Source organism: Lutra lutra, chromosome 13 (genome assembly GCF_902655055.1).
Source record: "Lutra lutra chromosome 13, mLutLut1.2, whole genome shotgun sequence".
NCBI lineage: Eukaryota > Metazoa > Chordata > Mammalia > Carnivora > Mustelidae > Lutra > Lutra lutra.
Window position 1 is genome coordinate 87,928,601 of NC_062290.1, and position 16,416 is coordinate 87,945,016.

Here is a 16,416-nt window from a genome sequence, read left to right on the forward strand (position 1 = left end):
TCAGATTCTGGAACTGGATCTTTCCCTTGTCACTTACTAACAAAGCTCTTAGCCTCTCTGAATCTCAATTTTAAAAAATATTTTATTTATTTATTTGACAGAGAGAGAGATCACAAGTAGGCAGATGGGGTGGGGGGGGGGCGGAATCAGGCTCCCCGCTGAGCGGAGAGACTGATGAGGGGCTTGATCCCAGGACCCTGAGATCATGACCTGAGCCGAAGGCAGAGGCTTAACCCACCGAGCCACACAGGTGTCCCTCTCAATTTTTAAAAAAAAATCTGTAAATATTATTACATTTCTTTTTTTTTTTTTTAAAGATTTTGTTTATTTATTTGACAGACAGAGATCATAAGCAGGCAGAGAGGCAGGCAGAGAGAGAGGAGGAAGCAGGCTCCCTGCTGAACAGAGAGCCCGATGCAGGGCTCGATCCCAGGACCCTGGGATCATAACCTGAGCCTAAGGCAGAGGCTTTAACCCACTGAGCCACCCAGGCGCCCCATATTATTACATTTCTTAATAATATTAAGAAAAGAGGACTTAGCTCACAGAGTTATTCTAAAAATTTAATGAGTATTCACTAATTTTATGACTTCTAGCTCTCCTGTCTTTTCTGATTTTTTAATGGGCTCCACTTATTTGCTTTTCTTTGAAGTCCTGTGCCATATTTCAAAAGGAACCTCCCCCATCAATAAAGAAAGTCCATCAAAGGCGTACCTCCTGGGTGGCTCAGTGGGTTAAGCGGCTGCCTTCAGCTCAGGTCATGATCCCAGGGCATGGGATCCTGCCTCTCTCTCCCTCTGCCTGTCACGCCCTCTGCTTGTGTTCTCTCTTTCTCTCCTTCTGTCCAGTAAATAAATAAAATCTTAATAAAAAGTCCATCAAAAACTGACTCGGGACCACTTTGGTAATGTGGACTCCTGTAAGGAGATGCTGAGACCTGAGTTGTCCTACAGCATATTCCTATCAGACTTGGGACTTGGAAATTTCTAGCCTTTTAAGTGCCCAGAGACTCTGATCGAGTCTGCCTAGTACAGGGTTGTAGCTCCAATGCCCAGAATAGTAGCTTGCATAGAGTAGTGGGAGACCACTCAATATTTGCTAATGAATGTTATACAGCCTGAGAGGAACTCTAGTGCTCAATTCTCTGAGCCTCGGGTATTTTTTTTTCCATCTGAAAATGGAGATTAAAAACAATTCTTAATTACTGTGAGGATTTAATGAGATGATGCAGTAAAGCGCTTAGCGTGGAGCCTGACCCATAAGAGCTCAGTGAACAGTGTGTATGTGGATACAGGTACCCAGACAGAAATGATGTCGATAAACCTCCAGTTAATTTGTGGTGAGGAGTCTCTGAGTTCCTTATGCCGGCAGGCGAAAAATGGAGGATTCCCAGAAACGGGAAAGACAGGACAGAACGTGGTTTCAGGAAGAGGGAGCTTGTTAGTAGCCTGTGGCCAGGTGCAGAGGCGGGCGGAGAGGACTTTAGGACCCTGCGCCCCCGGAGCGCGCGACTGGCAGGGTGCGCGCGGCGCGTGAGGTGAGGGGGGAGGGCGCGGCTTTCGCGCCAGCCAGGGACCGCCTCGCGTCCAGCCGCATCTCGGAGGGCGGGGCCGAGCTCCCGGGCCGCAGTGCGATTGGCGGAGGCGCGCGGGTGACGCTGACGGCTGGCACAAGGCCCCGCCCCTGGCCGGCCCCGCCCGCGAGCGCGCGCCGGCAGTCGGCAGCCTCGCTCTGGCTCGCGCCGCGCCTCCGCGGCGAGTCCGCGCGTCAGTCGAGCCCGAGCGCGGCTGCGGAGCGGAGGGCAGCGGCCGGCAGAGCGCGCCGACCGGGGGAGGTAGTCGTGTCCGCGGGCGTCGCCTGAGGAGACTCGGAGCCCGGAGACTCGCGCAGCGCGATGGCTCCCATTGGCCTCAAAGCCGTGGTCGGAGAGAGTAAGTGGAGTCGGGGTCCTCCCGCAGGCGCCGGCTGCCAGGCAGGAGAGGGGCGCCGTACCTGCCCGCGGCGCCCCGGCCTCCGCGCCTGCTGCTCGCCCCGCCCGGCCGGGGGCTCGGGGCTGGGAGGGTCCCGTTATTCCGGCGCCGCCCTCCTCGCAGGGAAGTCCCTCCCGGCCTCCTGCGGCCGGCGCCCGCTTCCCTGCTTCCCCCGCTCTCCCCGTCCCGCATTCCTCCCCCTGCATCCCACCCCGTCCCTCTTCACCCCATCCTCCTTCACCCATCTCTCCCCTGCATCCCCATCCCGCTCTTCCCTCCTTACCACCCCATCGCTCCCTCCTCACCTCCATTTCTCTCCCCCTCACCCCATCCCCCTTCACGCCATTCCTTCTTCCTCCCCCTTCACGAACCCAGCACCCCATCCCTCCCTTCCACCTCGCCTTTATCCCCCGCAGCCCATTACCCTCCCCTTCTGCAACCATCACCCTCCCGTGCACCCCCATTCTTCATTCCCATCACCTTCTCCCCCTTCCCCTCTCCCCTTCCTTGCCTTCTTTATTCCCCGAGCTCCCTGATTCCGTTCCGTTTTCTGCCTCCAGCCCCTCCCTCTTTCCCACTCTGCTTGGTGAATCGTGACGAGCGAGATCGCGGCCCGCGCCGTCACCCCCACCCCCTCCGGGAGCCCGAGCCGCGGTCCCTGGCTGCGGAGACCCACCTGGGAGCCGCTCGGCGCGCACCGGCCGCGACGCGCCGCTCGCCCAGCCCCGGCCGCTGCTGGCCGCTGGGGAGGAGCAGCCTGTTTTTCCAAAGGCTTGGCTCTGCTGAGCCGAGGCCGCCTCTCTCCTCCTCCCGTTCCGGGGTCGTGGCTGCAAGGGCGGGGTCTTATCTGGGTCCCGAACCCTCTTAAATCACTCGGGAGGAGGCGGAAAGCTTTAGCGTGCGGCGGCCTGAGCGGCCCTGCCCTGCCCAGCACCGCAGTCTGCAGTCTCCCTGTTGGCAGGACTCAGCCCCGGCTTGGCTGGACGTTCCGGCAGTCCAAACCACGGCTGCAGGGAGGAAATGGTTGTTGATGCGTTTGGATGAAAGGCTCAGCGTAAATGGATTAAAAAAAAAAAAAATGGATGGTGATGAGTGTTGGCTGCAGTGGAGTGAGGGCTGCCGGTGGTAATATTTGGAAACGGCGTCCTCGGTGCTAGGGAAGATTGATGATAGGTGTGGACACCTAGTGCCTCTTAAATATTTTGTCGATTTCTTTAATAAAAAAACGTGCAAGGATTTCTTTGGCTTTTGCTGCCTCTTTCGGATTTTGGAAAAAATTAAAACTGGGCTTCTCTCTGCAGGAGAGGATAAAGGAAATAAATTAAAAGTGGTGCAAATGACCGTTTCCTTTTCGGTGATTCTATTATTATAGCGCTCTTTGATCAAACGTTTTTAGCTGTGTAGCTTTCCTTTTGAGCATCACAACTGTTTTCCTTTCCCGGGTTTTCCGTTGATATATAGGAAATATTCCCACTTGTACAACGTTTCCTGAACTATTGCATCAGATGAGCATTGTCATAAAAATGAACCCCAAACAAACAAGTTTTAAAAAGTGCCCACCATAACACCTGCCTTCCTCATGCAGTAAAGTTTCTGAATCATTTACCTTCTATTTTCTTAGAATCAGGGAGTTTAGGGCTGGAAGGACCCATGAGGGATCCTCTAATGTCATTTTACCTGTGGGAAAGAAATGGAGGCTCGTAGCAGTTAAATGACTTGCCAAAATCAGTGTTAATTAATTTTTTAACACCTGATGTCCATTTCCTTGCAACATTAGTAAAAAAAAATAACTTCATTATTCTATATACACCATTTCCTTCCAGTAGTCTTTTTAAAGGGTTTTGAAATATGGAATGTTGTGTTACATGTTACATTCTTTCAGATGTTATATTGAATATTGTGCTTTTAAAATGAAAACCTTAAGTGTTATGGAAATAAGTTTTTGCATCCTTTTGCCAGGACCCCTGTTGATGCGGTAGCTCTTTAATGCCCCCCTCCCCTGCCTTTTTAGAAGCCATCATAAGGGTTTAAAAAAAAAATGCAAAACAGCTAAAATTTATTTTCTGAAATAAAGCAAGACCATTGCTTATGGAAAGCAAATTAGTTTTACATAAAATTGGTGAATGTGTAAACAGCATCTGTTCTGATAACGTTTGAGTTATGTATAAATTTTGGGAAAAAATTCCCAAATTCCTTGTCAGTGACACAGGTTAATTTTGGCTCCTAATTTTGACAGGGTTTCTAGTTTTTCCTTTGTTTCTCTAAAAATAAAAGTAAAATAAAGAATTTTTTAACCAACACGCACCAGTTTAAATGCTCCCTACGCCGCCTGGTCTTCCCAACCTAAATCAACACCTGATAGTCACTGTTGATTGTATTTCCTCATTTTATTTTCTTTGTAGCACTTCAAATTAACTGAAATGATCTTGTTCAGGTTTGTTTTGTTTTTGTAGTTGTTTTTTCTTTGATTTTGTTTCTGTTTGTTTTTTTGTCTTTCTTTTTTTTTTGTTATTTCTTTGATGGATTCATCCACTTGAATGAAAACAGGGTCTTTATGTGGTATGTTCACCACTGTACTCCATGCTAAGAACAGTGGCTGATTCTGTCAGCCATCAATAAATACTTACTGAACGTCAATGAATGAAGCATACAATGGAGAGGAAGATAAATTAGTTTTTGGCTACTTGTCACATCTTTCTGAGCAGACTTTTAGAGTGGCAGTAGCTACCGACACAACAGAATTCGAGGAGGTAGACCACCTTTAAGCTATTCATCCAGCAATGTTTGTCCACAACCTGCTAGGAACTATGGGAGACTACGATACGGGACACTCATGCTGTTGTGATAGACGCAGACAATCCTGAGGAGCTTTCTGTGTTACTCCCAAGTTTTCCCTGTCCCCGCCCCCCACCGCTTCCCCCACACTGGATAAACTCAGTGTATTGTATGTCTTTTTGTTGTTAGTCTTGCCCAGCTAGACCAGAAGTTCCTTCAGGGGAGAGCAGAACCTTGTCTTATCCTTTTGTCTATCCTTAGTATGTGAATTAGTGCTTGGGACTCAGTAGTTGTTGAATGAATGACTTAATCTTTACATATAGCAATTCAGAGAATTGATATATGTAGCAGAGATTAGACTACCTGGGATAAAATTTTGATTCACCATGTATTGGCCATGTGACTTTGGCAAATATGGGAATCTTTTTGTGCCTCAGTTTCTTAACTATGATATGAGTAACGATAGCACCTACCTTGCGGGGTTCTATGAGGGTTATAAGAGATAGTGTATCACTTAGTACAGTTCTTAGCATACAGTAAATTCAGTAAATATTATCATCATGAAAAGATCCACAAAAAGGGTTAGTAAGTGTTAGAGGATTTTGAGCACAAGATAGACTAGTTCTGTCCTGTGGGGCCAGAGTTTGGGGGGAGAAAGGAGTTTCAGATAAATTTCCTGAAACGGGCACCTGCCTTTGGCTCAGATGATCCCAGGGTCCTGGGATTGAGCCCTGGCATCTGCAGCATTGGGTGTCCCTGCTCAGTGGGGAGCCTGCTTCTCCCTCTCCCTCTGCTCCTCCTCCCTCCCTGCTTGTGCTCTCTCTCTCAAATAAATAAATACATTCTTTTTTTGTTTGTTTGTTTGTTTTAAAGATTTTATTTATTTATCTGACAGAGAGATCACAAGTAGACGGAGAGGCAGGCAGAGAGAGAGAGAGAGGGAAGCAGGCTTCTCGCTGAGCAGAGAGCCCGATGTGGGACTCGATCCCGGGACCCTGAGATCATGACCTGAGCCGAAGGCAGCGGCTTAACCCACTGAGCCACCTAGGCGCCCAATAAATACATTCTTTTAAAAATATTTTTCTTTTCTTTTTTTTTTAAGAATGTATTTATTTATTTGACAGAGAGAGACACAGTAAGAGAGGGAACACAAGCGGGGGGGTGGGAAAGGGAGAAACAGGCTTCCCATTGAGTAGGGAGCCTGATGTGGGGCTTGATCCCAGGACCCTGGAATCATGACCTGAGTCAAAGGCGGATACTTAATGACTGAGCTACCCAGGGCGCCCCTAAAAAAATTTCTTGACAGAGGTGCAAATGAACTGGGAAATGGGAGAATCGGCCTGAAGAACCGATGGACAAGTTGCATTGTCCCAATTGACAATTGACAATTGTCCCAATTGTCCCAATCCCAATTGTCCCAAACTGACCCAATTTCTGTTTCCAGTTCTACCCTTTATCTTTCCCCTTTTTTCTTTATTTCTATAAAATGTATTTGTTTTCTGGTCTCTACAAAGAGATTGTAAGGGAAAGGAGGATTTCATTTTCTGGGCATTTTATATCTATTTTATGTTAATAGATTACGTTTCAGTTTGTAAATCCATGTTGTAATCCAGAGTCTTTCTGTTCCCAGAAGTTTTGTCAGTATATTACAACGATGCAAGGAGTTCAAAATGTACTATTTGTCTTTCTCGTTGTTTCCTAGCTGCTAGCAATTTCTTCTCATGTTTGTTTGTAGGAATCACTTTCCTCCGGAAAAGAATGCAGTTTCGATTTTCACATCAAGTACATACCTTTTTCAGATGGGGCCATGATTCATAGGATGTGTCAGAAATTGAGAGGACACCTAGACAGAAGCAGTCTTCATTCATTCTTTTTTTTTTTTTGTTTTAAGATTTTATTTATTTATTTGACAGACAGAGATCAGAAGTAGGCAGAGAGGCAGGCAGAGAGAGAGGGGGAAACAGGCTACCCGCTGAGCAGAGAGCCCGATGCAGGGCCTGATCCCAGGACCCTAAGATCATGACCTGAGCCGAAGGCAGAGGCTTAACCCACTGAGCCACCCAGGCGCCCCGTCTTCATTCATTCTTGCACTTCCCTTTTTTCTGTAGAAACTTCGGTTAGCATACAAATAATAAGTATTTTTTGCAATATATTACATACATATTGTATTTTTTCCAGTTTTAAAATCTAGGTGTAGGGGCGCCTGGGTGGCTCAGCGGGTTAAAGCCTCTGCCTTCGGCTCAGGTCATGATCTCAGGGTCCTGGGATCGAGCCCCACATCGGGCTCTCTGCTCAGCAGGGAGCCTGCTTCCCTTCCTCTCTCTGCCTGCCTGTGATCTCTGTCTGTCAAATAAATGAAATTTTAAAAAAAAAAAAAAAAAAAAAAAAAAAAAAAAATAAAATCTAGGTGTAATTTGCATACAACAAAATTCACCCTTTTATTTTTTTTATTTTTATTTTTTTAAAGATTTATTTTATTTATTTTTTTTAATTTAATTTTATTTATTTATTTAACAGAGAGAGGGATCACAAGTAGGCAGAGAGGCAGGCAGAGAGAGAGAGAGAGGAGGGGAAGCAGGCTTCCTGCTGAGCAGAGAGCCCGATGCGGGGCTCGATCCCAGGACCCTGGGATCATGACCTGAGCCGAAGGCAGAGGCTTAACCCACTGAGCCACCCAGGCGCCCCAAGATTTATTTTTTATTTATTTGACAGAGAGAGAGATCAGAAGTAGGCAGAGAGGCAGGCAGAGAGAGAGAGAGGCGGAAGCAGGCTCCCTGCCGAGCAGAAAGCCCGATGCGGGGCTCCATCCCAGGACCCTGAGATCGTGACCTGAGCCGAAAGCAGAGGCTTAACCCACTGAGCCACTCAGGCGCCCCAAAATTCACCCTTTTAAAATGAACAGCGCTTCACGTTTCAGCCATGACATACAGTCATGTGACCACCACCATACCCAAAATACAGCACAGTATCATGACCTCCTTAAATTCCCTTGTGCTGCCCTTTCTAGTCAACCTCTACTTCCACCCCCAGCCCCGGGCAAACACTGAGGTGTTTTCTGTCCCTATAGTTTTGCCTCTCCCAGAATGTCATATTGCTGGAATCATAAAATATGTAGCTTTTTAAATATGACCTCTTTAACCTTAGTATAATGTGCTCGAGAGTCACCATGTGGCATGTGTCTGTAGTTTGTTCCTTCTTGTTGTTGACTGCTGTTCTTTTGTGTGGACGCATTTGGCTTATTACTTTGCCAGCTGAAGGACATTTGGACAATTGCAGATGCTTCTATAAGAGTTCACACAGGTTTCTATGTGACCAGATCACTTGGATATGTAAATACCTAAGAGTGGAATTAATGGGTCATCTGATAAGATGATAAGAAGCTGTCAAAATTGGTGTCCTAAGTACTATACCATTTTACATTCCTATCAACATTCCTTGTTAGTACATGGTATTATATGTTTTTAAAATTTTAGCCCTTCTGGGGCACTGGGGCTCAAGTTGGTTAAGCATCCAACTCTTGATCTCAGCTCAGTTCTTTATCTCAGAGTTGTGAGTTCAGCTTGGCATTGATCTCCACACTGGGTGTGGAGCCTACTAAGAAAGAAAGAGAGAAAGGGGGAAGGAGGGAGGGAGAAGGAAGAAAGAGAAAGCCATTCTGATTGGTATTGGTATGATGGTTTTTTTTTTTTTTTTTAAGATTATTTATTTATTTATGAGAGAGAGAGAGAAGCCAACTCCCTGCTGAGCAGGAAGCCCCAGGAGCCTGGGATCATGACCTGAGCTGAAGGCAGATGCTTAACCCACTGAGCCACCCAGGTGCCCCTGTATGATGGTTTTAATTTGCCTCTTGCTAATGACTGATGATGATGAGAAGCATATTTTCATGTATTTAGCGTCACCTGTATATCTTTGGTGAAATGTCCAAATGTTTTGTATCTTTTTCATTGGGTTATTTTTTTATGATTGAGTTTTGAGAGGTCTTTATATATATATATAAATTTATTTTTAAGATTTTATTTATTTGACAGAGATCACAAGTAGGCAGAGAGGCAGGCAGAGAGAGAGGGGGAAGCAGGCTCCCCGCCGAGCAGAGAGCCTGATGTGGGGCTGGATCCCAGGATCCTGCGACCATGACCTGAGCCGAAGGCAGAGGCTCCTAACCCACTGAGCCACCCAGGCGCCCCAGGTCTTTATATATTCTGGGTGCAAGTCCTTTATCAGTTATATGATTTTCAAATCTTTTCTCACAGTTGTGTCTTGTCTCTTCATTCTATGAACAGTATTTTTCAGAGAAGTTCTAGTTTATCAATTTCTCCTTTTATAGATTGTATTTTTGGTAGCCTAAGAAATCTTTGCCCAGCCTAAATTCACAAAGATTTTTTGTTTTATAAATTTTCTGTGTTTTCTTCCAGAAGTTTTATCATTTTAGGCCTTACATTTAATCTTTGATCCATTTTGAGTTAATTTTTGTGTATTTTGTCAGGAGGTTCATTTGTGTGTGTGTGAATTTTTTTTGTATGTGGGTGTCTAGTTGTTCTACCCCATTTGTTGAAAAGACAATCCCTTTTTCCATTGAATTGTCTCTGTTCTTTGTTGAAAATCAGTTGGTCATATATGGGTGGGTCCATTTCTGGACTCAGTGTTCTGTTTCACTGATCTGTATGTATGCTTTCACCAAAATCCGCTCTATGCCAATTACTGTAGCTTTAAAGTAACACTGGAAACCAGGTATTGTGAGCTCTCCAACTTTGTTCTTCTTTTTCATAATCGTTTGGTTCTTTTTTTTTTTTTTTTTAATTTGACAGAGAGAGGGAGATCACAAGTAGGCAGAGAGGCTGGCAGAGAGAGGGGAGGAAGCAGGCTCCCTGCTGAGCAGAGAGCCCAATGCGGGACTCGAACCCAGGACCCTGATATCATGACCTGAGCCGAAGGCAGAGGCTCAACCCACTGAGCCACTTAGGCGCCCCCGTTTTGGTTCTTTTGGTTCATTTGCTTTTCCATATAAATTATAGAATCATCAGCATATCTATTTCTTTTTTTTTTTTTTTTTAAAGATTTTATTTATTTATTTGACAGAGAGAAATCACAAGTAGGCAGAGAGGCAGGTAGAGAGAGAGGAGGAAGCAGGCTCCCTGCTGAGCAGAAAGCCCGATGTGGGGCTTGAACCCAGGACCTGGGATCATGACCTGAGCCGAAGGCAGAGGCTTTAACCCACTGAGCCACCCAGGCGCCCCTCTTTTTTTTTTTTTTTTAAGATTTTATTTATTTATTTGACAGAGGGAGATCACAAGTAGGCAGAGGCAGGTAGAGATTGTGGGGGAAGCAGGCTCCCTGCTGAGCAGAGAGCCCGATGCGGGGCTCCATCCCAGGACCCTGGGATCATGACCTGAGCCGAAGGCAGAGGCTCAACCCACTGAGCCACTTAGGCGCCCCCGTTTTGGTTCTTTTGGTTCATTTGCTTTTCCATATAAATTATAGAATCATCAGCATATCTATTTCTTTTTTTTTTTTTTTTTTAAAGATTTTATTTATTTATTTGACAGAGAGAAATCACAAGTAGGCAGAGAGGCAGGTAGAGAGAGAGGAGGAAGCAGGCTCCCTGCTGAGCAGAAAGCCCGATGTGGGGCTTGAACCCAGGACCTGGGATCATGACCTGAGCCGAAGGCAGAGGCTTTAACCCACTGAGCCACCCAGGCGCCCCTCTTTTTTTTTTTTTTAAGATTTTATTTATTTATTTGACAGAGGGAGATCACAAGTAGGCAGAGGCAGGTAGAGATTGTGGGGGAAGCAGGCTCCCTGCTGAGCAGAGAGCCCGATGCAGGGCTCCATCCCAGGACCCTGGGATCATGACCTGAGCCGAAGGCAGAGGCTTTAACCCACTGAGCCACCCAGGCACCCCAGCATATCTATTTCTTTTCTTTTTTTTTTTTTTTTATTTATTTGACAGAGAGAGATCACAAGTAGAGAGGCAGGCAGAGAGAGAGAGAGAGAGAGAGAGAGAGAGGAGGAAGAAGGCTTCCCGCCGAGCAGAGAGCCTGATGCGGGACTCGATCCCAGGACCCTGAGATCATGACCTGAGCCGAAGGCAGCGGCTTAACCCACTGAGCCACCCAGGCGCCCCATATCTATTTCTATTTTAAAAAATCTTTCTGGGATTTTGATTGGAATTGTGTAGAATCTATAGATCAGTTTGGGAAGAATTGATATTTTAACAAATTTACTTTCAATCTTTTAGTTTCTTAGGTATATTGCAATGTGGAAATCATAATTTTTCACTTCACAAATAAGGGAGCAACGCTATGAAGAGAATTGTATATAGTTTAGCAAAGTTGCAAAATACAAAGTCAGTTTACAAAAATCTATATAGAGGGACTCCTGGGTGGCTCATTCGGTTAAGCCACTGCCTTTAGCTCATGTCGTGATTCTAGGGTCCTTGCTTGGCAGGGAGCCTGCTTCCCTCTCCACCTCTGCCTGCTTGTGTGCTCTCACTCTCTCTCTCTCTCTCTGACAAACAAACAAACAAATAAATAAATAATCAATCCTAAAAAAATCTATATAGAAATTGAAATTTTAAATAGTATTATTGATAGTAGAATGAAAAAAATGAGATATTTAGTATAAATCTAATGGAATATGTTCTAGATCTATATACTGAAAGCTATAAAACACTGATGAAAGAAATCAAAGAAGGCTTAAATAAATGAAGCAATATACCATATTCATGGAATAAAAGACTTATGTTACATTTATTTTTTTCTTATTTTAATTTTTTTAAACAGGTCTTTTCAATTCACTTGGGTAGATACCTAGGAATAAAATTACTGGGTCATATGGTAACTATGTTTAACTGTTTGAGGAAAGAGTTACCATTTCCTTTCCCAGAGTGGCTGCAGCAGCTTCCCACCAGCAGCGCATAAGGATTCCAATTTCATAACATCCTTGCCAATACTTGTTATTATCCATCTTTTTTCTTATAGCCATCCTAGTAGGTATGAAGTGGTATTCCATTGTGGTTTTGATTTGCAATTCCCTGATGGCTAGTGATAAGCATTTTTTTCATGTGCTTCTTGGGTCATTTGTATATCTTCTTTGAAAAGATGTCTACACATGTCCTTTGCCCATTTTTATTCATTCATTCATTCATTCATTCACTTAGTATTTTTATTTTTTAGGGGGGGAGGGCAGAGGGAGAGAGAAAATCTTAAGCAGGCTTCATACCCAGTGTGGAGCCCCATGCAAGACTTGATCTCACAATCCTGAGATCATGTCCTGAGCCAAAATCAAGAGTTGGACGCTTAACTGGCTGAGCCACCCAGGTGCCCCTCCTTTGCCCCCCCCCTTTTTAAGATTTTATTTATTTTAGAGAGAAAGAGTGAGCGAGAGAGAGAAGGAGCAGGGGGAGGAGCAGAGGGAGAAGGAGAAGCAGACTCCCCGTTAAATAGAAACTGATATGGGGCTTGATCCTAGGACCCTGGGATCATGACCTGAGTTGAAGGCAGACGCCCAACCAACTGAGCCACCCAGGCACCCTCCATTGCCCATTTTTATTTTTAAATTAGATTGTTAAAATTCCATTTCTAATCTATGTATTATTTTCATTTGAAGGTATTATTTTTACTCCACTGTAAAAGTGGAAAGCTTCAATAAATGATAAGTGTGTACTTAAATCTAACCAGTTTATCTATTTCATTAATCTTGCCTTTTATCTTTTTTTCTGTATACTTTTGATTAAAAACAACTTTTTCTGGGGTGTCTGGGTGGCTCAGTGGGTTAAAGCCTCTGCCTTCGGCTCAGGTCATGATCCCAGGGTCCTGGGATTGAGCCCCGCATCGGGCTCTCTGCTCAGCGGGGAACCTGCTTCATCCTCTCTCTCTCTCTCTCTGCCTGCCTCTCTGCCTACTTGTGATCTCTGTCTGTCAAATAAATAAATAAAAAATCTTAAAAAAAAAAAAAAGAAAGAAAAACAACTTTTTCTTAGGGCACCTGTGTGGCTCAGTCGGTTTAGCGTTGGTCAGCCCAGGTCATGATCTCAGGTCCTGGGATTGGCCCTGGGACTGGCCCTCCGTCAGGCTCCCCACTCAGCAGGGAGTCTGTTTCTCCCTTTCCCTCTGCCACTACCCTCCTCGTGCTCTCTCCCTCTCAAATAAATTATGTCTTTAAAAAAATAAAAGCACAACTTTTTCTTGTAGTGGCAGTGATTCTGTCCTTTTAGACACTTCATTTAAAATTTAAAAGTTGGGTCACCTGGGTGGCTCGGTCATTAAGCATCTGCCTTTGGCTCAGGTACTAATCCCAGGGTCCTGGGATTGAGCCCTGCATCAGGCTCCCTGCTCAGCAGGAAGCCTGCTTCTCCCTCTTCCTCACTCCCCCTGATTTAGAAGTTATAGTTGCTGAGTAGTCCCATTGTGTATTTATTCCCAGTTTATTATTTAAAAGTATCATATTTTGAAAAATCCTTAGGGGGGGCACCTGGGTGGCTTAGTCAGTTGAGCACCTGACTCTTGATTTCCACTTAGGTCATGATCTCAGGGTTCTGGGATTGAGCCTTGAGTGAGGCTCCCAGCTCAGCACACAGTCTGTTTGAGAGTCTTTCCATCTCCACCACCCCCCCCGCCCCTCCCATGACCTGGATACATAGGTGTGCTCTCTCTCTTAGATAAATAAATATATACATACATACATAAAATCGTAAAAAAACAAAACCAAACCAAAAAACCTCCTCGTGTGCTTGGGTGGCACAGTCAGTTAAGTGTCCAACTCTTGGTCAGTTGAAGTGGTGATCTCAGGGTTGTGGGATCCAGCCCTGCATCGGGCTCTACCCTTAGCACAGAATCTGCTTAAGATTCTCTCTCCCTCTGCCCCTCCCCTTTCTCTAATATAAATACATACATACATCCACATATATATTTGAAAACCTCCTTATTTATTTATTTGCCCATTATTTATTTATATTATATTATGTTATATTTTATTTTTAATAGGCTCCACGCCCAACACGGGGCTTCAACTCATCACTCCAAGAGTCACGTGCTCTACTGACTGAGCCAGCCAGGCACCCCTAAACTCCTCACTTTTTTTTAAAAGGATTCTAACTTTGTTGTGTTACAAATAGTACAAAAAATAGCACAATTGTGGTAAGAATCGCAAAGGAATGGTACAGGACACTATGAACACAGGGAGGGCTGGCTTAAGTCAGGGAAGCTTAGAGAAAGCTTCCCTGAGGAAGTGATATTCGAACAACTTCCGTTTAGTCCCACCTTACCAAGAGTTTGTTTTTTAAATCAGTATTAACTGCTTTTTCAGTTTCTTTCGAAAGGATCATGTAGTTTTTCTTATCTATTAATGTAATCTAATGAATTATCATATTGGATATCGTTGCTTTTCTGGAACAAACTTTACTTTGTTGTGATGTATTATCCTTTTCCTGTATTGTTAAATTCTACCTACTGTTGTTGCATCTATATTTATTAATATAGTCCTCTGGCTGCTCTTTGATCATTTCAATTATATTCCCATCTCGGGGCTTTGTGTTTGTTGTTCCCTATGTCTGAAATAGGCTTGTTCCCTTAATTTCTTTAAGTTCTGGCCAAATGCCACCTTACTAGTGAGATCTTCTTTGACTACTTTATATAAAATAGAAACTTCCCTCCAGAGTTTCCTATCTCCTCCTTACTATGCTGAACTGTCACTCTCTGACATTTCTTACTCACTTGTCATTCCTGCTTCCACCAGCCAAATGTAAGCTGTATGAGAGCACAGACTATTTTGTTCACTGCAGTGTCCCTAGCACCGAGAAGAGTACTGGTACATAGTAGGCACTCAATACATACTTGAAATGGACAACTGAATACCATATTTTACGTGTGTATATTTTTTCTCTCTTTTTAATCTTTTTCAGATCTCTTGTATCAGAGTTTCTCTCTCATTAAATGAAATGGGAGGTTTCCCATCTTTTTGTATGTTTCAGAATAGATGAAATAACATAAGAATTCCCTTCCTTAAATGTCAGAAGTGATTTATCCATAAAAGTATTTGAATTTGTTGCTTTTTGAGGAGAGAGGATAAATATTTGATTAATTTGCTTATCCAGATTGTCTACTTCTTTAATTTTGGCCATTTGTATTTTCCTATAAAACAGGCCTTTCAACTTAAAAATTTTAAATTTATTAACCTTGAATTAAGTTTGTTAATTTAGGAAATATCTTTTGTATTAGTTGTTATGATCCTCTGTCTCATTTTACCCTGTTTGTGCTATTATTTTCATGGAAATATGTGCTAGAGACTTATCTATTTTAATTCTTTTTAACTTTTATTTATTTTTTAAAATTTATTTTTTTATTTTTTTATTTTTTTAAAGATTTTATTTATTTATTTGACAGAGAGAAATCACAAGTAGGCAGAGAGGCAGGCAGAGAGAGAGGAGGAAGCAGGCTCCCCGCTGAGCAGAAAGCCCGATGCGGGGCTCGAACCCAGGACCTGGGATCATGACCTGAGCCAAAGGCAGCGGCTCAACCCACTGAGCCACCCAGGCGCCCCTATTTTTAAAAATTTATTTTAGAAAGGAGAGAGAGCACGTGCAAGCACACACACACAGGGGAGGGGCAGAGGGAAAGGGAGAGGGAAAATTTATCAGATTCCCCACTGAGCATAGAGCCCCACTCTGTGCTCAATCCCAGAACCCTGAGATCATGACCTGAGCTGAAACCAAGAGTCAGATACTTAATGACTATGCCACCCAGGTGCCCCTTAATTGTCTCTTTTATTTTTGTAATTTATTTATTTAAAGACTTTATTTGAGGGGCACCTGGGTGGCTTAGTGGGTTAAGCCTCTGCCTTTGGCTCAGGTCATGGTCTTAGGGTCCTGGGATCAAGCCCCACATTGGGCTCTCTGCTCGGTGGGGAACCTGCTCCCCCCCCCCCCCCCCCCGCCTGCCTCTCTGCCTACTTACGATCTCTCTCTCTGTCAAATAAATAAATAAATAAAATCTTTATTATTATTATTTTTAAAGATTTTATTTATTTGACAGAGAGAGATCACAAGTGGACAGAGAGGCAAGCAGAGAGAGAGAGAGAGGAGGAGGAGGAGAGGGAGAAGCAGGCTCCTCACTGAGCAGGGAACCTGACATAGGGCCTGATCCCTGGACCCTGGGATCATGCATGACCTGAGCTGAAGGCAGATGCTTAACCAACTGAGCCACACAGATACCCCCTTTGTCTTTTTTTTTTTTTTAAGTTTTTCCTTCTATTTTATGTGCATTTATGTTCTTATTCTAATTTCCTTTTTTTTTTTTAAGGTTTTATTTATTTATTTGACAGAGGGAGAGAGAGATCACAAGCAGGCAGAGAGGCAGGCAGAGAGAGAGGGGGAAGCAGGCTCTCTGTGGAGCAGAGAGCCCAATGCGGGGCTCGATCCCAGGACCCTGAGATCATGACCTGGGCCGAAGGCAGAGGCTTAACCCACTGAGAGCCCCCAGGTGCTCCCTTATTCTAATTTCTTGAATCAAATGATTGGTTAATTTTTTTCCTCACAAAGTATCAAAAGATATGAATTTTCATCCGAGTACAGCTTTGGCTTGCCGTTTAAAAAATTTGTTTATTTTAGAGCACTCGAGGTGGGGAAGACAGAGAGGGAGAGAGAGAACCTTAAGCAAGCTCCATGCCCAGCATGGAG

General features: G+C 44.2%; 1 protein-coding gene across 4 annotated transcripts in view; it reads left to right on the top strand.

Annotated features, from left to right (window-relative positions):
- Nucleotides 1-1,708: 1,708 nt before the first annotated feature.
- The window catches only part of STXBP1 (syntaxin binding protein 1), a 73,655-nt gene continuing 58,947 nt past the window's right edge, over nucleotides 1,709-16,416 (top strand). For all 4 annotated transcript variants that reach the window (XM_047699756.1, XM_047699758.1, XM_047699755.1 and 1 more), the window contains exon 1: nucleotides 1,709-1,931. In XM_047699756.1, coding sequence (XP_047555712.1) covers nucleotides 1,895-1,931 — 37 coding nt within the window. In that variant the 5' untranslated portion in view covers nucleotides 1,709-1,894. The remainder of the gene's footprint in view (nucleotides 1,932-16,416) is intronic.